Below are 27,915 nucleotides of genomic sequence, written 5' to 3'. Positions count from 1 at the left end.
ATACATGTTTTTCTTTCATGGATTTTGTCGTTTTTCTGTGTCTTTGGCTCATTCTGAAATGGGCTTGTTTTGATCTACTCCCCATTCTCTCTTTACTTTCGCTGCCTTTGTATGGGGTTTGATGTTGATACTTCTCTGTTGTTCATTTGTAAAAAGTTGGCTTGTGTTAACTTTTAGGAGACGGCTTGGTTCAGAATAGTTTTCTAACCTCTCAATTTCCTTTTCTGTTGGTTTTCTGTAGTGTTCCAAAAATGGTGGCTAGCTTTCTGAGATTGCCTGGTTTTGGTGTCTCTCTCCCACCTTTATCCAGACCTTTTCTTTCCTTTTTCTCTATTGCTTCCATTCTGCTCAATCTTTATTTTACCCCCAGCAGTTTCACCTCAGTGCTGTGCTCTGCCCCGGGAGGGAGCCCTTACCAGTCAACTTCAGGAGTTTATCGAGCATAGACTACTTCAGCACCTGCGGACCTTACCCCACCTGCTACTGGAGCAAGGCACAGCCCCTTCCCCTTTTACCCGCTGTTCTCAAGTTAGCTCCCTGCTTTCCAAGAAATGGCTGTTGACTGTTTTGGAGTTTTCCTGGTCTCAAGTCAGTCTGATGTGTCACTGTCTCCTCTGCTTCCTTCCCACAAATGGTGATACCATGTGGGTCTTGAGGCTGTAGGTGCTTTGTCCCCACCCACTTATATTTAAGAGTTTTTGAGGATCCCTTGTCTTCATTTTGTTAAAAATGTTATCCCGATGGGATTTTGGTTTTACTGTCTAATTGCTCTGTCAGTTTTATATCCCAAATTCATGTGGGGATTCGGGATAGATTTCAAAACTAAGCTGCCCCTTCCGCCCTCTTCCCAGAACCCCTTCTAGCATTATTTTTAAAGGATCATTCCTGTTGTTATGTGGGGCAGAGCCTGCAAAGTGGTAGAGGTAAGGACCAGAGCAAGGAGACGAGTTAGAAGGGTACTGCAGTAGTGCAGCGACGTTGCATGGTGCGTGGGGCTGGGGAGAGCGGGCAGGTGATGGTAGAGGTGCTGAGAATGGGTTGGATTCTGGGTATATTTTGAATGTAGAGCCAATGGGATCTTGTGATGGCTGAGTGAGTTGTGTGTGGGAGGGAAGAGTCAAAGATGACTTTGAAATTTTTGACTGGAGCACCTGGAAGAATGGAGTTCCCATTTACTGAAGTTGGAGGCCTGCAGGAGGAACGATTTGGAGGAGGGAGAGAAATCAGAGCTCATCTTTGGCTCTTAAAAGTCTGAGGTGCATGTTCAACATCTGAGGAGAGGTGTGGAGCAGGCAGTTCTTTAAGTGGGATTGGGATTCAGGGAGAGATCTGAGCTAGACATAAATTTGAGAGCAAATAGATGATATTTAAAACCGTGAAACTGGATGAGTTCTCCTAGAAGGTGAGTAGAAATGGAGAAGAGATCTGGGGCCTGGGCCTTGGGGATTGGGGGTGGGGCGGGGCACCGTGGTGTTCAGGGGCTGGTAGCATGGATCTGATTTCTGAACATTTTGATTCCACAGTTCTCCCTTTTTTGTACAAAATTTTTAACATAAAAACTGAAATTGGCAATTAACCGGTTTTTAAGAAGTTAAGAGGGAGGCCAAGTTCAAGGATATTCCTTCAGGCAGATACTGAGGACTGGCTGGCTCAGCTTCCTTTCCCACCCCTTTCTCTGCTCTGCAGAGGCTAGAGGGCTACACACTGCACTTCTCAGCCCCCTGTGCAGCTGGGAGTCGTATGTGATTTAGATCTACCTAAGACTTCAGGTCAGAACTGAGGTAGGTAGGGGAGAGAGGCAGGACAAAGGCCATCCATTCTGCTGGTGGGATCGTGATCATTCGTGATTACGTGCTTGTGTTGCTGGCTGTACAGCAGTGACATCCCACTTTTCCAGGCAGCACCAAGCCCTAGACACTTGGCCTAGAGTGTTTTTGTCTTTCAGCTCTTCAAATTATTCACAACCCATGTGATATTCCATAGTAATTCCCTCCCTGCTTATCCTAGCTGGAGTAACTTCTATTCTCTGCACAGGAACCCTAACTAATAAATTCTCTTGGTGGGTCTGGTACTGTGTTTATGATGTAGATGTACATGTGAACTGACTCATGAGCAGGGAGTATGTATGTGTGTGTGTGTAATGTAGGTGCACATTCAGGATAGAGGGAGAGGTTGGTGTGGTCCCTGGAGGGCACTCATGGACAATTACGGCATGTACCCCACTAGAAGAAGATGAAGAGGAAGACTCGGACATGGAATTTGTGATGCCCAAGTTCCAGGGCCAGCACAGCGATGCTGTGGACATCTTCTGTGGCCCGAATATAGGATTGGTATGGCCCTGGAAGACTCACACAATTACTGAAGCCCTGGAGGTCCGTGGGTACCGGCTGCGGGGCCAGTACCTGCCCCCCAATTATAAGCAGCTGCAAGAGGACCTGGACAACAACCCTCGAATCCAGCAGGCACTGGCTGTACAACAGGCCCTGCTAAAGGCAAGAACAGAGGTTTAAGGAGTGGGATACTGGCCACCAGTTCCGATCGCAGCCACCCACGTCTGCCCTAAGCACCTTGTCTGCCCCTAGGGCATGCTGCAGGAGGTGCAGGAATTCTGCCGGAACCATCACTGGATGACAGGCATTTACGAGTTCTTGCAGGCCTGGGGGCCTCAGAAGCTGGAGTCTATGAGAGGCTGTCCTATCAAGAACTACGGGATGCTGGTGAGCTGCCTGAACGATTGGCAGGGTCGTGTCTCCAGTATACCCTGGGAGTTGATCACAAAGGGCAGGTTGCTGCTACTGAACTGCCATGGCGTACAGGTAGAGTTGGGTGAGTACTTATCCTCCCTCCTTTCCTTCAGCATCCTTACCTTCTCCACATGGCCCTCCTTGCGCCTTCAGTGTCCTCCGGGGACCTTTGGGGCTGGCCCCTCCTCATTGGACCTGTGGAGCCTCCTAAAGCCCCAGGTCCCAGCCCCTTCCCTTTGTAACTGAAGGTGTGATCACTCCAGAGGATAGCCTCTCCATCTGTTTTGGCTCTGCCCGTTCCCCATACTCCTTAGGAATCATGTTCCTGCAACTGCAACTTTCAATTCTTATGGTGTAGAAATAGTTCAAACCAAATGTAACTGAGAAGAAGCCTTGCCTGTTCCTTAGGCTCAGAGAATTCTGTTTCTTTACAGAGATTCTCAGGAATCAGGGGTGCCCTCTCCCCACACGTAGCAGTCAAAATTGACACTACAATTTGCATGTGTAAAAAAGTTACTCCCTTTAACTGATTTTGGCTTACTCCGAAATTCTGCTGATGGTGAATGAAGAACATTCAGTTGGCCCCCTGTATCTGCATGTTCTGCATCCGTGTATAAAATTCAGGAAGTTCCAAAACTTGAATTCACCACACACTGACAACTATTTACATAGCATTTACATCATATTAGGTATCATAAGTAATCTAGAGATGACTTACAGGATACAGGAGGAATCGCTTATATGTGGAATCTGAGAAAAAAAAAAAGAACACAAATGAACTTATCTACAAAACAGAAACAGACTCACAGACATAGAGAACAAACCTATGGTTACCAGGAGGTAAAGGGGATGGGAAGGGATAAATTGGGAATTTGAAAATTGCACCTTTTGGGGAGTGATGGAAATGTTAGCTATCTTGATTGTGGCAGTGGTTTCATTGGTGTATATACATCTATCAAAATTCATCAAACTGTACATTAGAAGTATGTGTAGTTTACTGTACAGGAACCATACCAGAGTAAAGGTGTTAAAAAAATAAAGTATACGGGAGGATGTACATAGGTTAAATGCAAACACTACGTGGTTCCTCTCCTACCTGGGCTCCCTTGAACAGTGAATGACATAATCACCCAGTCTTGTGAATTGGCCTCACCAGAAACTTGGGTTTATCCTTTACTCTTCCCTCTCCCTCACTCCACCACACCCGACCTGTCACCAAATCCTTTCCATTTTTCTGCCTCCTTAAATATCTCTCAGGTCTGTTCTCCATCCAGCTCTGACTTCCAACCTTGATGAGTCCTGATGTTTTATCCATCCATTGCGCCCTTTTACCACACGGTGTCAATGTTGAGCTCCTCTGTCTTCACCTGCCTGGTACTGTGGTCCCATCGCAATGGCCTAGTTACTGTCATGGGCCAGTGGGATAGTTTGAAAAGCTAAGTTCACATCTTTGTGTTCTGTTCAACCTTGGGTGCCCCTCGAAGATTCCCTCTCTCTTGGTTGTCTCAGTCTCAGCTCTTGGTGCCGAGTCCTATTGGTTATTTCCTCCAAAGCTCCCAAAGGTCCATTCCCAGTATGTCTCAATCTCTGCCCCTGGAATTCACTATCCCACTTTGTTGCAGAAGTGCTCATGGAGGATAAGTCAGTTTACTTTTAATCCCTCAAAACATGAAATGTAACAGAATGGAGCCAGGCTCCCAGAGTTTGAATCCTTGCTCTGCCATCATGTGATGCTGATGAAGTTATTTAACCTCTCTGAGCCTCAGTTTGCTTATCTGTAAAATAGGGACAATAATAATAGTATTTGGCATGCAGTAAGCACTCTGTAACTGTATTTCGTGATACACTGCATCTCCTACTTCTGTGTTGTATTTTGCTGTTCTGTACATATTTTATCATCTCTGAACTTAAGAGGTGTATTATGACTGATGGCATGTCCAAGTTTAGATGGCATCATTTTTTGGGTTTTGGTGATTTATTTAAAATAATGGTGTTTCTTACAATCAGTGATATCTTGGGTTTGATGAAGTATCGGTATTATTCCTGTCCTCGGAGGCAGTGGAGTTGTTCATATTGCCAAAGGCAGCTTCCAAGGTTATCTTCTAGCCCCAAATCCGCCTGACAGCTTCTTTCTTTTAATCCTTAAAAACAAAAGACAGATTACACACTCCTCTTGGTACCTCTTCTACTGGAGCAGAGGCAGTGAGACTCCCCAGACAGAAAATTTTTGTCCCTGGTGGGCATTCTGCTATTCATGGACACAGCTTTCCTGTGCCTTCGCATGTGCTTTCATCCACTTGGCATGCCCCTTGGAGCCTTAACCACTCAATACATTTGGCTCCAATGTCCACTTCCCGAGGAAGCCTTCCCCAGCCTCCTCAGGCCTCCTCCCCCTTCACCGTGCCAGGTTGAGGGCTCCTCGAAGAACATTTATGACACTGATAGGTGGTTGTCCATTTATACGTCTGTCTCTGCCACCATGTTGTGAGCTGCTGAGTGGGAACCCTTTCTATCTCATTATTCTTGTCTACCAGTGGCCAGCCCAGGCCCCAGTGCACTGCAGCTGACTGGACACTGAGCAGGGGTCCAACAAGTATTCAGTGAGCAAGGAAATGAATTCATGGTCTGCTTCCCCTTCAATCTGCTCCTACTCGGGACCTCCAGCACTCCCCCAGCACTGCAACCCCTCATGCCTTCCTCTCTTGTGTCTTCAGAAGCCAAGCTGGAGAACATCAGGAAGGACATTCTTGAGCAGGTACAGAATGAGTGCCGGAACCGCAGTCAGCAGCTGATAACAGAGCTGACAGATTTCATGAAGGTCTTCCAGACCATCAACTCAGACATCCACACCATCTCATGGTGCTCCCAGAAGGTGGGTTCTCCACACCCTTCCTTCCCAGCTTGTCCAGGGCCCGCCCCCCTGCATGCTCAGCACGCTTCCTTCAGGTCTCAGCTGAGCTCCCGGTGGGGCTTGCTGCTCTTCAACTGTGCTCATGTGTGTGATCTGCCCTCACCAATTCTCACCCTGTTTGTGAGGCCCTCGGTTTCCTCCCCTCAGGGGGAGGCCCTGGTGTGATAAGACAGATACAGCGCTGCTTTCAGAGACAGAGTTCTGCTCTCTAGACAGTCAGGTAGGGGGCGATTGCCCTGTCATCAGAGTTGTTGGGGGAGGGACTGTGCTGTCTTTGGGGAGACCTAAGTCACATGGGGGACCTGATCCCAGACTGCCCTGATCCCGGTTGGTTAAAAGGTGCCTGCTGGCTTCTGGAGACTCTAGCAGGTGGGAGTGCCCCCCAGGGATGGGCCCAGAGAGGTGCGCAGGTCTCATGCTAAAGTCCCTGCAGCTGAACGAGGCCAACGAGAGGTACACGGAACTGGAGGAGCGAATGGAATACACACGGTCACTCTATGAGCTCATCCGCAACCGCGTTAGCCTCTTCAGTACTGAGGATGAGGCGCTGGACATCTTGGTGAGAAGGCGGTCGGGAGTTGCCGGTCCCTCTCTGTGCCCCTTCTCCACAACCACGTCTGCTTGACCACCGGCTGCCTGCCCTACAGCTTCTGGACACGTGGGAGGCATTCCAGTTTGAGAAAAGCCAGGCCTCAGAGTTCCTGCTCACCAAGCGACATGCCATCATGCCCAAGCTGCAGCAGCTGATGGCAGCGGCCCTGGCGGAGCTGGAGGGCCTGATTGAGAAGGCCCTTTCCGGTCCCTTCATGGACCCTGCCCAGGAGCAGAGGAGCACCGAGCGCCATCTCATCTCCCTGGAGCGTCAGTTCCAGAACACAGCCAGCCGCCTCAGTGAACTGCACCACACCTATTCCACCTTCACTGGTACCGGGGGTCCCCACCCCTTCCACCATCACCCTAGGATGGGCCCTCCCACTGAGATCAGGGTTGAGACTCAGGGACATGCATCCCACGTGACCCTAAGCAAGACTCAGGAATCACATGTCTTCATTTTAGTCCCTTTTATAAATGAAAATTGCAGTACAAAATCTAAATACATTGGATATGTCAAGTGTTGCGCTTAGGGTTGAGATACTGGGGGCTCACAGTCTGGAAGGGAAGGCAAGTAGGTGAGTGTTCCACCAGAATGTGATGGGGTCAGAGGACTGAAAGCCTATGCAGGAGAAATGTAAAGGTGTGCTCATTGTAAATCTTAGCCTTTGTGTAGCCTGTTCAGCCCAGCCCTACAGCAGGCAGCAGGCCCCCGGTAAAGGGGCTCTTGGTGCTCCACAGCCACGGATCTATAAAGAGGTGGCTGGTGAGGGCCTCACTGGCGCATACGAGGAGGCAGGACAGAACTACTGGCCTTAGCGCTTCTGTGCAGTGGTGCAGCTAGGCTGGTTCTCTTGTGCACGTAAAGAACTTGTGGGCTCAGGTTTCTTTTCTCAGGTACTGTCACTTCTGTCAGTTACTAGGATCCGTTGGAAGGATGCATTCCTTCTGATTTGCCTCTTGGCCAACTGCCGACTATTACCATCTCTGCCTGTGGGATCCTCAATCCCAGGGAGGGCCCTTTGACCAAATGTGAGGTGGAGGGCACTCTGGGACCATCCTCAAACAAGGGATTACTCTTTGATCAAGTATTGGGAGACCCTCATCCTCTACTCTGACTGATACACACCACAGACCTTGACCTCTCCTGCTACTGGTTGGAATATTTGTGGGTCTCTAGCTAGATCTTTTGATTTCAGACAAAGGAAGATTTAAAGAGTTTTAATTTACTTTTTTTTGTTTATGTGTATGTGAGGTTTTGTTTGTTTGTTTTGGTCAGATCAGAGCTCTGATAGCCTGGTGATTCTCAGTCTTTAAGTATTCTGACCACTGTGATAAATGATGCTTACATGATAAGACACATGATTCTCAGCATTTGGGTGTAAATTTTCCCTTTTTCTCTCACTCAAGAAGGTACACTGGAACTCAGGTGAATGAGACTGACAGTTTTATTGTAATATTCTTTTTAAAAAAATCATTTATTTATTTTTAACAGAAGTACTGGGGATTGAACCCAGGATCTTGTGTATGCTAAGCACACACTCTACCACTGAACCATACCCTCCCCATTATCATAATATTCTTGAATCTGGTCTGATGTCTTTTCAGCAAATTGCAAACCTCACTACTATAATTGTTATTAATTACAAATTACTTTTGACACGTATCTCACAACTGAATGTAAATTTTGGCTAAGCACTAATGCAGTAACTTGTGAGATGAATGAGGGAATAATGGCCAGAGGCAAACACAATAGGAAGCATCACCATTTACCCCTATGGTCCTCCCCGTGGGCCAGGTCTCTTCTCATAGACATCTCACTGAACTCATCCGTTTGTCCAATACATACTTGCTGTGCACCAGGCTTGAGGTATACAGTGAGCAAGTGACAAAACCCCCCTGCCCTTATGAACTCAACCTTCTAGTTGGGAGAGGAAGGCAAGTAATAAACATAAAATATAACCACATTTTGGAGTATGTTAGAAAGTTTATGAACTCAACCTTCTAGTTGGGAGAGGAAGGCAAGTAATAAACATAAAATATAACCACATTTTGGAGTATGTTAGAAAGTGACAAGTGGTGTAGAAGAAAGAGTACAGCAGTCAAAGAGGGGTCAGGAATGCCAGGGAGGGTGGCTGGCGGTTCTTAATGGGGTGGGCTGCATAGGCCTCATTCAGAAGGTGACATTTGAGCAAGGGCTTGAATTTGGTGAGGGTGTGGGCCATATGGTTCTCTGGGGGAAGAAATGAAAGAAATGAACTGCCAGTCAAAGGCCCTCAGCAGGAGGGAGTATGCCTGGTGTATCTGAGCAACAGTAAAGAGTGTGATGCGGACGGAGTGAGGTGAGATGGAGACTAATAGAAGAGGAATCCTTCCCTTTGATCACCGTCACATTTTCGTAGATTTTCTTTCCTTGGACTAATTCTCCCTTGGATCAGTGTATTGAACAATTTTGGATAATCCCCCCACCTCTGGCCCTTTCAGGACCCTCCCTTCTGCCGCTATGGACTCGTGACTGACCATGCCCCTTGATGCCCCCACCCCCTCCATCCCCCCCTCCTCTCCCGGACCCCAGCACGGAGCCCGGGCCTCAGCCAGCCCTACCCCACAGGGGACACGAGTCCTGTGCCCTTGCCAGTCTGTGGGACCCTTCCGATTGTGCAGCAGCAGCGCATCTGGCACCTGTACCGAGTCATCTCAGAAAACATTAGCGAATGGAAGTGCATGGCCTTTGTCAAGGTGCTGACACCCTTCCTTGGAACTCCTGCCTAGGAGTGGAGTGTCCTCAGGGGTGGGGGTGGGGAAGGGTCTCCAGCTGCCTTTCTGCCTCCAGTTCAACCTGCCCATGGCCCAGGAGAAGACAGATGGCTGGCTGACGGAGGCCGCCCGGATGAATGCCACCCTGGGGCTGCACAGCCCAGTTCTGCAGCACTGTATGCACATGTTGGAGGAGTTTCGCAGCCTCCTGCCATTGATCACCAAACTGGGCAGCCTCCAGCCGCAGAACCACAACTTCCAAGCCCTCCTGCGAGGTGGGTTCGGGTAGAGTCAGAGGGGAGGGGAAGGGAAGGACATCCGGTTAGAACAATGGGACGACTCAGCTCCCTGTTGCTCCTTTTGGAAACACCTTTCCTCCCTGGGTTGCCCCTGGCCTTCCGCCACCCCGTGTACCATAACCTGCTTCCCCCCACACAGGGACAAACATTTTTAACCCCCTGCACTTCCATGTGGGTCCTCTCAGCTGACCTGGGCTGGGCTTAGGCGGGAGTCTTAGCTTTGGACTCTAAGTTGTGCTCTGGACCTTAGGTTCTGGGCCCCTGCCTCTCTGCTGGGCTTTGAGATCTGCTGTCTGGGAGCTGAGCTGGGCTGGGCTCTGGGATATGGGCTGGAATCTGCCAAATACTGAGTGTGACGCTAACTTGTTGTCCCTCTACCTCCAGCCTTAGGACTAGGCGGTCTCCACAACGCTGAGCTCCTGACACTGGGCCAGCTGCTCACTTGTCCACTGCTGGAATTTGCAGATCAGATCAATCAGGTGGGGCCCACCAGAGACAGGATAGTCCAAGCGCAGGGCCTATTTACTGAGCTCTAATAGAGCCAGTTAAGGCCCAGCAGCCCCTTGAGACAAGGGGCAGCAGATACTGGCAGATGGGTGGGGGATTGAGATTGGTAGCCTGCCTGGAGGGTATGGGGATGTGATGGGTGATTCCAGACTCTCTGTGACTGAGAGTATGCCCTCCCCAAGGGAAGGAAGTGGGTGGCAGCCCCAAAGTTGTGGGCACACAGGATAATAGATGTCCCCCAACATTTACCCTGTCCAAAAAGAGCCTGAGCTGTTGGAGGTACTGTCTGCTCAGCCAGGAACCTTGCAAAACAGTGGGTTTCAGGGCCCCAGCCTTAGGTCACAGTGTGCTGCTGGTGGCCTGTCTTTGATGCTGGTGGCCCCACTCTCCATCTCGGAGACCTCCACTGCCCTAAGCCCTGGCCCTCAAGTCCCAGCTCCGAGGCTATCCCCTCAGCCATTACACAGTCCTGGTTCCTGAGACTGAGCTATTCCAGATCTGGCAGTGTGAAAACGAACGGATCCATGCCCAAGAGGCCCTCCTGCAGCTGCAGCGGGCCTGGGAAGCGCGCCAGCTGCGGCTGCTCAACTTCATCCTGCACATGCCATACGAGCCCCCCACCTCAGAGCGCTCCAGGAGACAAGCGCTCTGCAGCCCCCAGTGGGAGGTCGTGGGCAAGGACAGTGGCACCTTCATCCTTTCAGGTGAGACCCAGCCCCTGTGGCCCAGTGAAAGCTCCCTCACCTTGCGGAGAGCCATATTCATCCACCCAGCCCTGCCGGAGCTGGTTTCTCTAGCCACCCCCACCTCCCAAACTCCTGGACAGCCTGAGCCATCAGTCTGTTCTGAGACAATACTTTCCATGTAGCTCCCATACAGTCTTAACCTTCCTGGGAGCCCCCTGCCCCCTCCCTCCTGCCCAGTGCCTGGCCTCTTCAGCAGAGGTCCCCCCCTTTCTGGGTGTGCTAAGAAATTCCTCATGGTCACATCTCTCCAGCTTTCAATGCTCCATCCTCTAGATGCCCGCTGCTATCTGTTCTTTTGCCCTACTCATTCATTCCTTTTTCATTCCCTCCCTCACCTGTCTCCTCTAAGCTGAACCCAGGAGACCCTGAGATTTACAGACTGGAGTCCTGTCCCTTATGAGCTCCTGGTCTGGTGAGAGAGGGACAATAGAATAGAGATAAATGCATGATGGGGTGCTTAACTGAGGGTAACAGAAGCTCAGAAAGAGGATGGACTTCAAAGGACCAGGAGAGTCAGAGAAATCTTCCCTTCTCTTAGGCAAAGGCCTCATGCTGACTTCTGAAGGAGCAGGAATTTGCCAAACTTGCAAGGGAAGAAGGGCATGCCAGGCAGAGGGAATAGCATATGTACAGGCCCCTAAGATGGTTAATTAGGGAAGTGTGTAGGGGAGAAGTGCTCTTATGCAACACAACTGCAACCCAACTGGCAAATTTAGGAAGCTAGTTAAATAGGGAAATCGTAAAATATGCATACGTTGCTTACGGTTTTTATTTTAGCTTGAGTTATATAACGTGCACTTATTTACTAACCTTTTAACCTAAGGACAAGAGCTTTTCTTTGATTTGCAATCAACTAACAGAAGTTCCTTACTGCCTTTCTTGCGTTAATGCATCGTCTGCTATTTCCGCTTTAGTTTCTGTAAAGTTGAGCAGTGACATGAAGACACTTGTGAAGTTATCTGAGTCCAGGACTTTTCTAGATTTTTATTACAGTTTTAGAATTTAAAAAAAAATTGACTTGCTATTTAATACCATGTTTTTATTAGTTCACCTTTGCTGAAGCCTGCCCTAGTTTCCATAGAACCAGCAACTCTCTTTCTACCCATATTTTAGTAGTTAACAGACTATTAGAGTAAATTCTGTCATTTAAATTATAGCTCCCATAATCGGAAGTCACATAAACAGGTTTGCAAATATAATCTGACTCTTGGTGAGCATACAGTTCAACTAGTGGAAGAAAAAAAAAATATTTGTGTTTTCTAGAGACTAGTTTGAGATCTGTGAGTTTCAGTGGATTTGGGGAATCAGTCACCCTTGCCCCATCTGACTGCCAGCTCAGCTTAGCTCAGCTCAGCTGGAGCCCCCCTCTTCCTCAGATTACAGCAGCTTGCAGGATTCTATCCAGGAAAGTCTTCAAGTATTGTGCAAGATCCTGGCCATCCAGAAGTCTGGAGAATTAAATAGAAGGGCTTTGGAGTGGGTGACCATCATGCATGACCTGGGTGAGTGCAGGCCTCTAACTGGGCTGATGGGTAGGACCTGAGGCGAGATGGTCCAGAAGGATGGGGTGAGAGGTGAGGGCCGGGCGAGGACAGAGTAAGGACCTCTTTCAGGGCTACTTCTTGGGCTGAAGTGACCAGATACTTGTTCCTGGTGTTAGGTTTTCTCTCCTTAGAGCAAGGTCCCTGGGTCCTGCTAAGCAGAGTTTTTTGGAGGTAGGGCACTCCAAGAGGGCAGGAGCAGACTGAACCCCGTTGCAGAAGCCAGAACCCTAGTCTCCCTCCAGTTTTGCTCTGGCTGCTCTCACAGGTGCCCTGCTGGAGGTGTGGGTGAGCTTCCAGCAGAAGTGGATCTTTCTGAATAAAGTTCTGCATGAGATGAAGATCCAGTTTCCTAGTTCTGACCTGGTAGGAAAGGTGGGTGTGGCTGGGTGGACAAGTGCTCAGGGTGGGAGGGGGGCACCGCCCTCACTCTGACCCTCTCCCTCCCCACAGAGCTCCCGTTTCAAGGCTGTGGATGAGCAGTATCGGACCCTGATGCAGATCTCTGTCACTGATCCCCTGGTTCTGTCACTCATCGTGCCCAGTGCCAAGCGCAGCCCTTCCTTCCAAGGCCAGCAGCTGCAGCAGCTGCTGCAAGCTGGCTCCGTGGAGCTGGAGGGGATCATCATGGCTCTGGAGAGCGTGCTGTACAGCGTGTGCGCTCAGTTCCCCCGCCTCTTCTTCCTCAGCGACAGTGAGCTGGTGGCCCTGCTGGCTGCCCCTCTGGAGTCCTGTGAGGCCCAGCTGTGGGTCCGACGCTGCTTTCCTCACGTGCGGGCCATGCTTTTCGACTTCAGCCAAACTGATAAAAACATGGGTGGCCAGCAGTCAAGCCCAAGCACGCAGACGCAGGTGGAGGCGCTTGCAGTGCTCGGGGCCGGTGGGGAGGAGGTGAAGCTGCAGGGGCCCCTTCCCCTGCATCCAGATCTCCCCAAGTGGCTGGCCTCTCTGGAGAAGTGTCTGCGTGTGTCACTGGTGCACATGCTGCAGGACTGCGTGGCTGCCCGCCTTGCTCTGAGCCCGTCCCTAGACAAGGCCTTCAAGCAGCTGCCCCAGCAAAGCCAGTTGCCCCCACAACTGTATGTCCAGCACTGGCTGGACTTGGTCCAGGCCTTCCCGTGGCAGTGTGTGCTGGTGGCAGAGGAGGTGGTGTGGCGGGTCCACATGGAGGAGGCTCTGCTTGAGGGGAAGACCCTGGCAGTGGTCCCCATGCATGTGCGGAAGCTTGAGGTCCTGGTACATTTTTTGCAGGCCCAGAGGGCCTCTCAGGGTGAGCAGCCCCTGCCCTCTGTCCGCCAGACCAGCCTGCTCAGTGCCCTGCTGGTCATGGCGGTGACTCACCGGGATATAGCGCAGCTGCTGCAGGAGCACCAGGTCAGCGATCTGACTGACTTCCACTGGGCCCGCCAACTCAAGTATCACCTGGGTTCACCTCCCACCACCCTCCAGAAACCCCCGCAGAGTCCCAAGTCCTTTGCATCTTCTGAGACTTCTCTGTCACCAGCTGCATGCTGGGTAGATGTACTGGGCCGGTCTTTCCTGTACAATTATGAATACCTGGGTCCCAGACTGGGGTCTCTACCCAACCTGTTGCCTGAGCGGCCAGCCCTAGTGCTGTTATTGGCCCTGGAAGAGGTGACCTGTGGGACCCTACTGGGCCCTGATGGTGTGGGCAAGGCAGCCACGGTGCAGAACCTGGCACAGGCCCTGGGGCGCCAGCTGGTGATGATTCCCTGCCTGCCTCACATAGAGGCCCGAAGCCTGAGCAGCTACCTGAATGGTGCCCTGCAGGGTGGTGCCTGGCTGCTGTTAGAGGCAGCTCAGCGCTTGCCCCTGGGCTTGCTCTCTGCCCTGGGCCAGCGCTTGGCTGAACTGCACCACCTCTATGCCCCACTGTACCAGGAGGCTTCCCGAAGTACCAGCACTGTTGACCCCACCCACCCCCAGCTCCTCGGCAGTGGCTGCTTTGAGAAACATCACGTGGACATGCGCCTTGGCTATGGCTGTCTCCTGACGCTGCGGGCCCTGAGCCCTGCCGTGCCTGCCAACCTGCGTCTCCTACTGCGGCCTGTGGCACTGGTGCTGCCTGACCTGCAGCAAGTGGCAGAGCTGACCCTGCTGGGTGCAGGGATACGGGACGCCACGTGCATGGCGACCCGCCTGTCCAGATTCTTCTCCCTAGAGCATGAGCTGGTGTCTAGGCCCCTGCCCTGCCGCTTGCCCCTGCTCAAGCAGGTACTGGAAGACACGATACAGGCCCTAAACACGACCACAGAGGGTCCCAAGTCCAAGCAGCCCTGCAACCTGGCTGCCATTGAGGAGGCCACCCTGCTGCGGGCCCTGCTGCGCTCCCCACTGTTCAGCATCCTGGATGAGGTCCACCTGTGCAGCCTCCGGGAGCTTCTCTGTGGGCTCTTCCCTGCTGCCCACCAGGTACTGGCAGAGCCCATGACTCACAGGCTGAGGAAGTCACTGCTGGAGGAGGAGTTGCAGCAAGGACGCCTGCATCCCAGCCCTGATATTTTGGGGTCGCTGGAGCAGCTGAGCCAGGCCCTGGGCCAGGCCTCCGGTGTTTTGCTTCTGGGCCCTGCAGGTAGTGGCAAGACCAGCTGTTGGAACAGCTTATTTAAGATCCAGAATCGGTTGGCAGCCATGGAGATTACCTCAACCCAGAGCTGCCAGCCCGTGGAGTTTACTCACCTGTATCCCAGTGCCCTCAGCCCCCAGGAGTTCCTGGGATGGCTTGAGGGCCCCTGCTGGCACCATGGTGTCTTCCCCCAGCTGCTTTGTGAAGCCATTCGGTGCAAGACTGTGGGCCCAAGGGGGCAGGTGCAGGAAGCAGTGGGGATTCATCACTGGATAATATGTGATGGGGCTCCCAGTGCCGCTTGGCTGGACTCTGTCACTTGCCTCCTGGGTGACCCTCCTCAGCTTAGCCTCCCCAATGGTCAGCAGATAGCACGACCCCCAGGTACTTTTCTCTTGATGGAGATGGGAGATGCAACAGGCATGTCCCCCACGTTGGTAGGCCGCTGTGCCCTAGTCTGGTGTGGCGGGGAGCACACCTGGCAGGGTGTGCTGAGCGTCCTGATGGCAGCCCTACCCCGGGAGTACCGCCTGCAGCTCAAGACTATCACTGAGCTCAACTACCTGGCTGACGTGCTGGTGCCTGCAACAATCCAATTCCTCACCAGCCAGGGTGCCAGCTCTCTGCTGCAGGTTCACGGGCAGCAGGCTGTTTGCCCAGGTGTGGCTGAAGTCACCAGCCTAGCCCGCATCCTGCGTTGTCTGCTTGACCTGCACCTGCGCATAGATGATGAGGAGAAGGCACATATCCCAGGTGAAGGAAAGGGAAAGGGCAGGGCTGATTTGAGAGCAATGTGGCCTCAAGGATAGCTGAGATATAGCTGGAGCCTGAGGCCCGGGTTCTTAGGTGGCCTTGGGCTTGGAGACTGAAAGTGAGAAGCAATAACCAACGTCACCTCCCCAACCCCCTTCCCTTTTTTGCTACTGGGGCTCCGATTCTGGCCATGGTGACCTTTGCAGAAGACCTCAAATATAGTGATACTGTGGCCCAAAGCTTCAAGTCCTCGAAAAGCAGCTCTCTGAACCGGTACCAGATTGATGGTGATGGTGTACCTGATAAGCGCAGGGAGCACTTGCTGGCTGTCAGCAGCTTTCTTTTTGCTTTGATCTGGGGCTTTGGAGCCCACCTTCCCTCCAGGTATCTACAGCGTTGGCAGGGGGGATGCAGAGGGCTGAGATGGAATAGCCCATGGGAGCCAAACCCCAGGTGACATCATTGGAGGAGGGTGGGGTGTGTGAGTATATCGCAAATGGAACTGTTGTAACTGCCTGACAGTTTTGCCTGTATGTCCATCTAAGCAGGCTCTGGCCCTTCTTTGATACCTTCCTGAGGGATTCTATTAGTTGCCTCTCCGACTACCCTGAGCCACCACCCTCAGCCTTGGTGTTTGATCTACGTGTATGCCCTGAAGATGGGACACTGGCCCCCTTCACTGGCCAATACCTGGGCAACCACCTCAAGGGACCTCAGGGCACTTTCAACCCTTCTCCCCAGGTGTGAGGACAGTGGGGCAGTAGCTGGGGTTTAGGCTCCAAGAGAGATCCTGGGGTGGTCGGGTCCTAGGCCTAGCCGAGGCCCACCTGCCCCCATTCTTTGATATGTTTTCACAATTACAAGAATATACGAAGTGTTCTGCAAGCACAGCTTTAAGACAAGGCCCCTAGGCCTCTTCTTTCAGCCAGACTACTGTGCTAACCTGGAGCTGCCACAGTAAGCCCTGCTCCTGTCCTGCAGACCGAACGGCTCCTATACGTGGTGGACCTTCTTCTGTCAGAGGGACACCCCGTGCTGCTGGCTGGAGAGGCAGCAACAGGGAAGTCAGCCTTTGTGGAGGTGCTCGTGAAGCCACTGCACCCTTACATGTGCAGCCCCATCCACCCAGCTGTCCGTACCACCCACCTTCGCCTTCTGCTGAACCAAGGGCCAGCTGTCCGTACCACCCACCTTCGCCTTCTGCTGAACCAAGGGTTCCAAAGCCAACCACAAGCCAGCCAGTGGTCTACACGGCACGTGGATTCCAAAGGCTTCCTCCTCTTCCTGCTGGAGGATCTGCACCTGGCTGCTTCTGGTGAGGACCTGGGAGGAGACTCTTGAGACTGTAAAATACCTAGCAATATTCACTGACTGTCAAACATACACCTGCAGACCAAACCTCAGTGTTCCATTCTTAATATCTTCTCATTCTACACATGCTGCCTGAATAATCGTATCCCTTGTGTGGCCTCATCCACCATCTCTGATTTTCTTCTAAGCATCAGACCTGTTTATCCAACGATCTACTGGATATCTCTACCTTGTTGTCCCATTGGACCCTCAGACCCTACCCTGAACTCATCATCTCCCCCAACACCCTGCTCCCATGTACCACCTGCTCCCAGTACCACCATCCATCCAGTCACTTCAGCTAGAAATCTTGTTGACATCTTCCCCTCTCTCACCAATGTGCAGTCACCCTGTGACTTAATTTTGCTTCCTAAGTACCTCTAAAACTTCTCTGACTATGTCCATTCCATCTTCCCTGGTTCAGACAGTCATTACCTGGAACTTTGGCAAATGCTCTTACAAGGTTTCTTGTGATGAGGCTTTCTTCTCTAGACTTTTACACTCTGTGCTCTAACTAGACTCAACTATGTAGTACAGGCATCCAGTAAGTCTGGCTGCTTCTGGCCTCTGGGACTGCCATCCTCTCTGCCTTCTTTATTCTGGCTAAATCCTACTTATTCTTTACAAATAATCTCAGGCAATATCTCCCAGAAGCCTGAGCCTCCAGGCTAGGTTTGATGCTCATCCTGTGCTCTGTACAAAAATCTGTGACAACCATGGTTTTGTGACATGTACATTTACTGGCCTGTCCCTTCCATCCACTCTGAGCTTTGTGAGAACAGAGAATTGCCTCATTCATTCTGATAGACCCAGCAGAAAGTAAATGCTCAGTAAGTCTGTAGAAGAAAAGATAAGAAAGGAAAGAGGAGAAATTGTGATGAAAGCTTGGGCTATTGAAGTTTAAAGTTTCTAAAGTGATACATCTCCAGAGATTAACGGTTTTGAATATGGCTGTGGGAATGGACAAAAACGAAGTATAGGTACAGGTTACTGAAGTCAAGGAAGTCCATGGGCTAAAGCTGAAGATGGATTGTCCAGTCAGACACTGAAGTCCCTTATGCAATGTAGAAAATTTGAACCAGGTGGTATAAGTACTTAATAATATTTGGTACAATTTATTGAGTTCTACATGCTTTACCTATGCCATCTTTAATGTTCATAAAAGCCTAATATGATGGAGATTTACTATGATTATTTTAAAGATGAAGAAACTGAGATTTTATAACTTGACCAAGATACTCTAGCCAGTAAGTATCAGACCAAGAGTAAAATTCAAGCCTGGTTGGCTCCAAACCAGTAATTTTTTCCAACTATATTATTTGGCCTTCTCAATGAATTTGCACAAGTAATCAGGATGTCAGTGGATAACAGAAAGAGTAAAAAGTGGTACCGCCAGATCTGTGAAGGGCAACTGAGAAGAGATTTCAACAGGAAGGTTGAAAACATTGCCAGCAATGTCGTAGAGTGAAGTATACACAGCTGACAGGGTAAAAGGTATTCTTGAGTGACAGCCACCAAAACAGCCAGCATAAAGTCAAAAATTAGTAGACATCCAACAGAACAGAAAACTGACTCGTCAAGAGGAAACAGTCAATAAAAACTGATTCTGAGATGGCCTTGAAGTTGAGTTTAGCAGACAAATACTTGACAGCAGCTATTATAAAAGCATTCAGTTTTTTTAAGGGGAAATAGGATCTTTTTTTTTTTTTTTGAAAATAGGATCTTAATAAACAGAGGTAATCTCAGCAAGGAAATGGAAACTACTAAAGTCAACTAAATGGAAATTTTAGAACTGGGAAATACAATAACTGAGGAAAAATGCACTGGCTGGCTTAATAGCACATTGGAAATGGAAAAAGAGTGAACCCTGAAGAACAGAAAAATACTGAATATGAAAAGAGCTTCAATCTAATTTATATATAATTGGAGTTTCAGAAGGCAAGAAGAGTGAGAATAGGGCAGACAAATATATTTGAGGAAATAATTACCATGTTTTCCCAAATTTCTTGAAAAGTATTGACTTTCACATATAGAAAGCTTAGTTATCCCCTAGTAGGATAATAAAAAGAAAAACACATCTAGGAACATCACATTCAAACTGCTGAAAATCAAAGAAAACCTTTGAAAGTGGTCAGAGAAAAAAAAGGACAGATTACGTACATATGTATAACATTAAGAATGAATGATGGTCAAATTCTCATCAAAAATAATAGAATCCCAATGGTGATGGAACAACATCTTTCAAGCACTAAAAGGGAGGAGGGAGGGCATAGCTCAGTGGTAGAGTGCATGTCTAGCATGCACGAGGCCCGGGGTTCTAGCCTCGGTACTTCCATTAAATTAGTAGATAAATAAACCCAATTAATCCCCCCCTAAAAAAATTAGTTAAAAAAATGAAAAATAAGAAAATAAAAATAATTTTTTTAAAGGAAAAAAAAAAACCCCACTCTGTCATCCTGGGATTCTCTGTTCAGTAAAGAAACCTTTGTAAATGAGGATGAAATAAAGATATTTCAGATACATGAAAACTGAGAAAATCCATTGCTGCTAGGACTGCTACAAGAAATGCTAAAAGATATTCTTCAGGCAGAAGAGAAGGAATGTCATATGGAAACTCAGATCTACAGAAGAGAATGAAGAGCATCAGAGGCGGTAAATATGTGGGTACATATAAATGACTATCATTTTTGTCTCTTAATTTCCTCCTGTCCTGCAGACCCAGAGAAGAGCTGTCAGCCAGTGCTGGAGACGCTGCGCCAGGCCATGGACGGCACCGTGTATGCCCACGGCTCCTTGGAACTACAGACGCTGCAGCCGAAAATCAACTTCCTTGCCACCGCCACGGTGCCGGGCTTCTGCGAGCGCCCGCTGTGCCCACGCCTCTGTCGACTCTTCACGGTGCTGGCCTTAGGCAGCATGACCCAGGCCGCGCTGCTGAGCAGGCACACACCCAGCATCCAGGCCTGGCTCGAGCGCTTCCCCTCTGTGGAGCGGGAGAGCCTTCTAGCAAGAGCCCTGGTCCGGGCCTCGGTGGAGGCCTGCGAGGTGGTGGGCCACTGCTTTCTACCTTCACCCCTCCGCCCCCACTACCGCTTCTCCCTGCACTTGGTGAGCCAGCTGCTGGGAAGCCTGCAGCTGCTGCCCCCCAGGGTGGGCTCGTGGGGTTTTGTGGACTGTCCCGACCACCAGGAGCACTTGCGCCGGGTGTCCGGCTTACGCGGCACCCACCTGGCCATCATGATAGCCATGCGCAACATGGTGCGTCTTTGGTTGCATGAGGCACAGAGAACCTTTTGTGACCGGCTGGACAGCCCCAGGGAGCGCTCCTTCTGTGCCAACCTGCTCCTTGAGGTAGCTCAGAATGTCTTCTGCTGTGGGCCGGCGCCCCAGAGCCTGGGCAAGGGCTATGAGGAGGAGATGGAGGAGAAGGTGTCTGAGGTGGAATCTGAAGGGGAGCTGGCCCAGTGGGAGGATGTGAGCAGCAGCGGCAGTGAGACAGAGGAGGAGGAGGACCCGCATGGCCTTCAGGTCACCACAGGCTCACCAGCCAACAATTCAGCACCATCCATAGCCCCAGTAAAGAGGGAGACCACAGGGAGCCTAAGTCAGAAGATAGGCCAGGAGGAAGGCAAAGGGACCTCCAGCTACAAAAGCCAGCTAAATCGATCCAAGAACCGGTGGCAGAAGACAGCCCAGGTAGACCTGATCTCTCCCCTGCTGCTACCAGTCCTATTACTCCGTCCCCAGGAAAAGCCCTCAGACCTGGTCTTCAGTCAGGAACTGATGCTAGGGTCCAACTCCGAGAGCCCCAACTTGTACCTGGAACGGCAGTGGGAGAGCCTAGAGGAGCAGCTGGCCACCTCAGCTGCTCAGCTGAAGCTGAGCCCCCACCTTGCCCGGTGCCACTCGATGGCCCAGCATGTGGCCCGCCTGGTCCGGGTGCTGGCCAGGCCCTGGCAGCATGGCTTCCTGCTGTCGGGGGCTCGGGGCACTGGGCGCCGTACCGCTATCACACTGGCTGCTAACATTTGTCAGGCCCGCCTCCTCCATCTGCCATGTGGATCAGAGGAGGCCATTCTCCAGTGTCTGCGGGAGGCCAGCTGGCATGCTGGCATGTTAGGCAAGCCAGTGGCCCTGCTGGTGCCCAGGGGTGTGGATCTCACTACCCTTCATCGTCTACTGGCCCTGGCAACCTCAGGAAGTTTCCCTGACCAGTACACAGAGGCAGATCTGGACAACATTGAAGAGCATCTCCTCAGGGATAACCTTAGTGTCAAGCAGAACATCAAGAAGGAAATGCTGTTGCAGAGGTGAGGCCCAGAACCCCACAGCAGGGATTGTCCTGTCCTTGCCCCTTCCTGGCCGAAGGCCAAAAAACAAACAGACAAACAAAACCCAAGGGCTAGTGTGAGGGCTCAGAGGATCAGGGCTAAGGGGTCAGGGTTGGGACAGGCACTGGATGGGAAAATAGGGTTAAAGTGGGGGCCAGTATCTGAGCTTCTCCTCACAGGTTCTACCAGCAAGTGTGCAGCCACCTGCACATGTTCATCCTGATCGGAGATGACCAGGCCCACAAACAGCTGCCCTCCACCCTTTTCCTGAGGCTCCTTCAGCTGGCCATCGCCAGCATTGACCACTATGAGCCCTGGGACCACGATTCCCTGGTCAGTGTGGTCCAGCACCACCTGGAGGGTACTCAGAGCCCACCCCTTGATGACGGTGAGCTCTTTTTACCTGCCCTTGCCACTCATCTCAACTAGGTTCTAATGAGAATGTTTACTGAGGTCAGCCTCTCTAGAACCTAACTGAGCCTTCTTCACCTTTTCTGCCCTCTTTCCTGAGCCAGAGAGGGTTCCTTTCGTTTCTTGTTCTCCCACAAGCTCAGAAGTCCAGGCTAAAGCCATGCTCGTTGCAGACTCCTTGAAGTACCCAGACCTCCAGGCCTCAGTCCCCAGTGTGGCCAAAGCCATGGCTCTCATCCACCTTTCGGCTGCCAGCTACCAAGGGCACCTGTGCCCAGAATTGCCACTAGTCACCCCCAAGACTTTCCTGGACTTCTTGGACACTTTTGTGCTGCTGCAGCAACAGTTGACCCTGCAGATAAAGAACAAGGCCCAGCGGTGAGGGCCCTCATTCCCTCCCCCAAACCTCCTCTGCTCCCTCGGGTCCACTCACTGGCACTTTGTATCTCCAGGATCCAGAATGCCCTGGGAAATCTGAGGATGCTGATTGAGCAGCACAATGCCCACAGCAACGTGGTCTTTGCCTTGGAGCAGCAGCTAAAAGGCTCTCGCGAGGTAAGGGGGAGAGGATTATGAGGCATGCACGGCAGGGTCAAAGCAGGTGCCCAAAAGGGGACTTCGGAGGAAGCAACGAGACTGAACCTTAGTTCTGTCTCCCAAGAGTCCCCCTTCCCCCAAGGGGATCTTGTCTCTAATTCCCGCTGCTTCCTCCTTTAGAGCTCAGACTCAAAGTTGCCCCTGGCACAGCGGAGACCAGGCTGCCTCTTCTAACACATGAAATCCAAGTGTCTGCTTCTGGTTGTCCCTGGGACCTTGACTGTGTGAAGTTCAGTCTGCTCCCCAAGCTCTCCATAGATTCCCACTGGGGATGGGGTAGGATTACATCCTCATGGCCACCTCTCACCCTAATCCTCTTCTGCTGGATTCTGTATCACTGCTAGTTGGCACACCTCTTGTAGCTGTCCTCTTTTCCCGTGCCACCGTGTCCCTGCACCTCTTCCTGCCACAAAAGCATCAAATATACAAATATATACACTGTATGTATAAAAATATACACTCTGGTGTACAGTGGGAAAGTGTGAATGGGTGATGGCAGTGGGGGCAATTTACATTAGAACAGAACAAGAAATAGATTTAAATGGCATGTAGACCTCAGCGTCCCGACTTTTCCTCTGTCACCCTCCTCTACAGGGCATTTCCAGTGACAGACTTTTCTCCTCCCATCTCTGCAGAACTGCTCCATAGTGTTATTCAGCCACCCACTTTCCCTTCAGAGCTCCGCAAATACAATTCTCATGTAGTAAGAGATTTGTACAGCCCAAACCCTAAATCCTATTGTTTTCTTATATGGAGCAATTTTCTTCTTTGTATACACAAACCCGTCAAATCTAGCTGGAACTGGTATCAGTGGGGTCACCACAACTTCTGTAGCCAAACTCTCTTAGTTACAAGTGTTGTCTCAAAATCAAGAGTTTTTTCTTTTGTTTGTTTGTTTTTTAATTTAATTTAATTTATTTTGGGGAGAGATAATTGAGTTTATTTATTTATTAACTGGAAGTACTGGGTATCGAACCCAGGACCTTGTGCATACTGAGCACGCACTCTACCACTGAGCTATATCCTCCCCCCCCGCCCTTATCTTTTGTTTTTAATGATAGAAATTCTGAAATAGCATTTTTTTTCCTTCCTGCTAGACAAGACTTTGGTGAAAGTTTGGGGCTAACTACAGCGAAGTAAACTAGTGCTCAATCCACAAACATAACCTGGTTTACCTGCCTGCTGGCTTTCAGGCCTTACAGCTCCCTGTGGCTGACAGGCCTCTTCCAGGGGCAGGGCTCGCATCGTGTCTACACACATTATTTTACCTGTGTTCTGTGTAAACGGTGTTCCCGGGAGTCCGCACAGTACCGGTGCCCTCCTACCATCCGTCCCCGAGGAATGCTAGCTTAGCTTAAACATCAAAACTTAGTCGACATGCAGACAAATTAAGAAGTTCATAGATGGACAGGAGTCCTTTTCCCCATGTTTTCCAAATTCCAGTTTCTTCTCTTGGGTCCTACCTTTTCCCAAAATGATTAATACCTGAAATTGTTGATCTGGTTTGGAAGTGGTATTATTCTTTGATCCCTGGGTCAGATGTATCAGACCACAACATAAGAAGCTCAAAATCTAGATAAGAGGAGTTTGTAGTCTCAGGGACATTCACTCAACAGCCATAATAGTGTGTATTTCTTTCAGTGTTGCCCACCTGAGGCAATGGTACCGGTGACCAACCACTAGGTCATTTAAGTTAAATCGAGGAGTCATTCTGGACCCCTCCATCTCATTTCCTTCTCATATTCAACTGGTTCATTTATTCATTACTGTAGTCAACAAAAACTAATTGAACTCTTTTTTGTGCAGGCACTCGTTAATATTTTTGTCTATGCTTGTATCTATGGTTACATTGAGATAGACAGATAGAATCATCGCCACAACTTTCTAAGGCAGCCATCCTTTCTTTCATTTTACATTTCTTTCATTTACATTCATTTTCAGATGAGAAAACTCAGATCCACAGAGGTTAGGATGAGGGTTAAAAGAGGTCTCACATGTAAAGCATTTCAAAGTGCTGGCATATAGCAACAGCCCAATAAATGTTGGCGTCTATTAATATTAGGTTAAATTGCCTCCTAGTAAGAAAGATAAGGCACGGTCCTTGCCTTCGTGGTGCCTAGTTTACTGGAAGATATAGGCTCATCCAGGTAATTACAGAACAGTGTGTTATGACAGAGCAAGTCCAGGGTGCTCTGATACAGCAAGACTTTGCAGAGAAAGCACAGTGCCAGTCTATAGCACGGAGGCATCTGTAGACCATGGTCAGCGCTCAAAAACATTCCTTAAAGATGTAAACGAATGAATGAAGTACATCAAGGTTGATACCTGAAGGTTAGGTAAGATTTGGCATAAAAGAGGGTGGGAAGAATGTTGCAGTGAGACTGAAGTAGTAGCAGGTGCAAAGGCCCCAAGGCAAGGGAATGTGTACCACATTGGAGGAGCTGAAAGTTGGGAATGGCTGGAGAGTAGGGTGCTGGGGGAGGAAAAGGAGATGGGGTTGGAAAGATAAGTAGAGGCCTCTGCGTTACAGAGTTCTTGTAAACCAAATGAAAGAGTGGCGAGTGTTAAGAGACATGACAATGATAATGCTACTTGGCTACTAGAAAACCAGTTAGGCTGCAGCATGAAAAATGGATTAGTAGAGGGGAAGTAAGAGTTAGGAAGCTGAGACACCAGCTAGGAAGCCAGCACTGAGGGTCAGGAGTGAGGGAGCGTGGGCATGAGTGATAGTGTTGGGGATGGGAGTAAGCCTGAGAGACATTCAGAAGGTAGAAATGAAAGGCCTTGGAGATGGGTTGGGTTTGGGGGGAATGGAAGAGAGGGAGTCGGGGTAACAGGTTTCTTCCTTGGGAAACATGGGTGTCTTTTGCCACAGTTCTCTGAGAAAAGAGCTCATGAAGAGATGGGTAAGACTGCAAGAGATCTGGGAAGGCACAGCCAATACTGCTACTCAGTTTCTGTACATGTGGAGTCTGATGGGGCCTGTGAGACAATGAAGAGGAGATTCCCACTAAGCAGACGGATATGGGACTGTGGGTCTTGGGAAAGAACCTGGCTAGATACAAAGATTTGGAAGTTGTTAAAATCTAAGTGGTAATCAGAGCTGTGAGATTAGGGAGGATGCACAAAAGTGTAGGGTGAGAAGAGAAGGGGGCCCTGAAAAACTTGCTGAGAAATATTTAAGGGATGGCAGAGGAAGAGACTGAGAAAGAGCAACCACGGAGTTTGGAGAAAGTCAAAGGAGAACATTGTATCATGCAAGTCAAGGGAGAAAAATGTTTCAAGAGGGTGGAACTGTCTTCTGCGACAAATGCCACTAATGGGTCAATCTGAAGCATAGTGGTTACTGGTTGAGATTGCGTGGGCCTATGCGGTAGATCAGGAGAGCTGCAGGGCTTGATGTGTAACTCACAGTCAAGGACAGTTTCAGAGCTCAGTGTGCATCTGTGTCCTGTTGGGAGTTCAGCTTGGCCACCCTGAGTGTCAAGTGAGGAGCACGCCCGAGTCCAAGCCCACAGGGTCTTCCTCCAGGGTCTTCCCACCTGGCCCAGCATCTAGACCTGCAGAGCCTCGACTCTGTTCACAGAGCCTCAGCAGACTGCAGCATCAGTGGGACCAAAGGAAGCTCCTGTATGGGCGGCAGCTGGCAGAGTGTCAGCAGCAGGAGAATCTCATTGAGAAACTGACCAAGCAGCGGGATGCCCTGCGGGCTCAGCACGAGGCTTTCCTGGAGCAGGTGGGCTCTTCCTGCTGCCTGTCTTGCGCTGCTCTGCTCTTGGAGGGGGACAGCCCCTCACAGTATGCCCAGAGGAGAGGGTGGGTCAACTTGTTGTGGAGTCCCCTCGGGGAGGGGGCACAGGTAATAGGACGGCTCGAGGAATGGTCCTGCAGGGGAACCTAAGAGAAGATGATCCCTCCTGGAAATACCTTGAAGAAAGAGGTCATTTGGGGAACTCCCTTCAAGAGCATATCTCTCCTCATTTAGATGGGCAAGGCATTTCTGGGGCCCCTGAGCCAGCTGCAGGTGGCCGACTTTGAGGAGATAAGGAGCTATCGAGCACCACCAGAATCTGTGGTCCAGGTGACTGATGCTCTGTGTGACCTCTTCCACCGCGAAACAGGCTGGGCCAGCGCCAAGCAGCTGTTATGCACTGAGGACTTTTATCAGGTAGGGAATGTGGGGCACAATGGACGAGGAGGGTGGAGGCATAAAGAGGAGACTTGGCAGGAGAAGGCTGTCGGGACAAGGTTCAGAGCATCTATGTCTTCCCTCGCCCCTCTTAACACACACTCTCCCAGGAGCTGGTGGTGTTCCCCAAGGAGAAGATGACAGACTCAGAGATGATAAAGTTAAGCCTAGCTCTGAAGGCTCCGGGCATGAGTGATGCAGCCCTGCGGGCAGTGAGCATACCGGCAGCAAGCCTGGCAGCCTGGCTCTGGGCCGTTCTGTGCTACGGGCTGGCCCAGCGCCGAGGGCTGCCCACGGGCCTGCTGCTGCGGCAGGTGGAGGCCACCCTGGCTCGGGAGCAGGCTCGCCTGGCCCACTATCATTTCCAGGCCCAGGAGATCCTAAAGTATGATTTGTCCCTGTCCAAGAAGCTAGAAGATGCCCAGGCTGCCCACAGGCATGTGGTAGAGAACCTCCATCAGGCTAAGTGTGGCCAGTATCACAAGTGGCCCATAAAGGCTGCACTGCTCACACCCATGGACTCCTGGACTACTGAGCTCCAGGTAACCAGCCCCTCCCAGAGTGCCCACCCCCGATTTCATTTCTGCACCACGGCCCCCACTCTCTGCTTCTCCTTGTCCCACTCTGCCCTCCGTCCCCTTCCTTCCTCCCTCCCTGCCAGACCCTCCAACGGTGCCCTCCCCACTGGCCTGCACACCCTCTGGTCTCTTCCACTCCAGAAGTTGAAGGGGCACTGCACGACTGTGCTCGGAGATGCCCTCTTGTGCTCGGCTGCCGTTGTCTACCTGGGTCCCTTCCCACCAGCGCGGCGCCAGGAGCTGCTAGACAAGTGGCTGGCTCTCTCTAGGGGCTGCCAGGAGACCCTGGGCCCAGATGACGTGGCGCAGGCTCTGAAGCAGACACAGAAATCTGTCGTCATGCCACCAAAGAACCCCCTGCTTTCCACCCGCTCCCCCTTCAGCCTTCTGTCCTTGCTGAGCTCTAAATCCCAGCAGTTCCAATGGGACCGAGACCTGAAGCCCCAGGCAAAGTCAGCCCGCCTGGCAGGCCTGCTTCTGCGAAGTCACACACACTACTTCAGCTGCCGTTGGCCTCTGCTGCTGGACCCCAGCAACCAGGCCCTCATTTGGCTGAACCCACTGCCTCTGGAAGAGACTAGATGCTCGGCCCCAGGTCCCACCGAGGGCAGAGGTAAAGCTGGGGATGGTAAACACAGTGCTGCTTGGGTGTCTGAGCTGCCCAACGCTCTCAGCCACATGTGGTCTTCCCTTTCATAAGGAAGATGCTACATTTTTGTGGCCAGGGTATTCCAGGTTTCATCAGCCAGCACGATATTAATAAATTAGGGCACATTTACATTTTTTTGGCCCATATTACAATGATTCTGAATCTACATGACTGACCATGATTTTCCACTTCCTTGGTCTGCTCAGCCCTGTTAGAAACTTAGACTACAACTCAGAGCTTTACTACCCAAATTTATCCCATGTTCAGGAATTCTGGGGAACTATTTCTATTGGCTCTGCTTCGCTCAGGGATGCATCTGAGTAGAGCATCCAAAGGAGTGTTTCCTGGGGGAGAGAAAGAAGAGTGTTTATTTC

At 50.7% G+C, this 27,915-nt stretch overlaps 1 protein-coding gene across 1 annotated transcript in view; it reads left to right on the top strand.

Annotated features, from left to right (window-relative positions):
- Positions 1–27,915, top strand: part of DNHD1 (dynein heavy chain domain 1) — a 70,084-nt gene that overhangs the window by 34,442 nt on the left and 7,727 nt on the right. Inside the window, 23 exon segments of the mRNA XM_074372473.1 lie at positions 2,227–2,492; positions 2,583–2,826; positions 5,459–5,616; positions 6,089–6,231; positions 6,233–6,579; positions 8,858–8,985; positions 9,080–9,278; positions 9,687–9,781; positions 10,306–10,513; positions 11,932–12,057; positions 12,365–12,462; positions 12,550–15,436; positions 15,643–15,820; positions 15,982–16,177; positions 16,418–16,751; positions 19,503–21,096; positions 21,297–21,505; positions 21,702–21,906; positions 21,981–22,083; positions 25,712–25,861; positions 26,111–26,293; positions 26,425–26,856; positions 27,034–27,505. Coding sequence (XP_074228574.1) covers positions 2,227–2,492; positions 2,583–2,826; positions 5,459–5,616; positions 6,089–6,231; positions 6,233–6,579; positions 8,858–8,985; positions 9,080–9,278; positions 9,687–9,781; positions 10,306–10,513; positions 11,932–12,057; positions 12,365–12,462; positions 12,550–15,436; positions 15,643–15,820; positions 15,982–16,177; positions 16,418–16,751; positions 19,503–21,096; positions 21,297–21,505; positions 21,702–21,906; positions 21,981–22,083; positions 25,712–25,861; positions 26,111–26,293; positions 26,425–26,856; positions 27,034–27,505 — 8,955 coding nt within the window.

The sequence above is a fragment of the Camelus bactrianus genome, chromosome 10, assembly GCF_048773025.1.
Source record: "Camelus bactrianus isolate YW-2024 breed Bactrian camel chromosome 10, ASM4877302v1, whole genome shotgun sequence".
NCBI classification, from domain to species: Eukaryota; Metazoa; Chordata; class Mammalia; order Artiodactyla; family Camelidae; genus Camelus; species Camelus bactrianus.
This window is presented reverse-complemented; position numbering and strand designations above follow the sequence as displayed.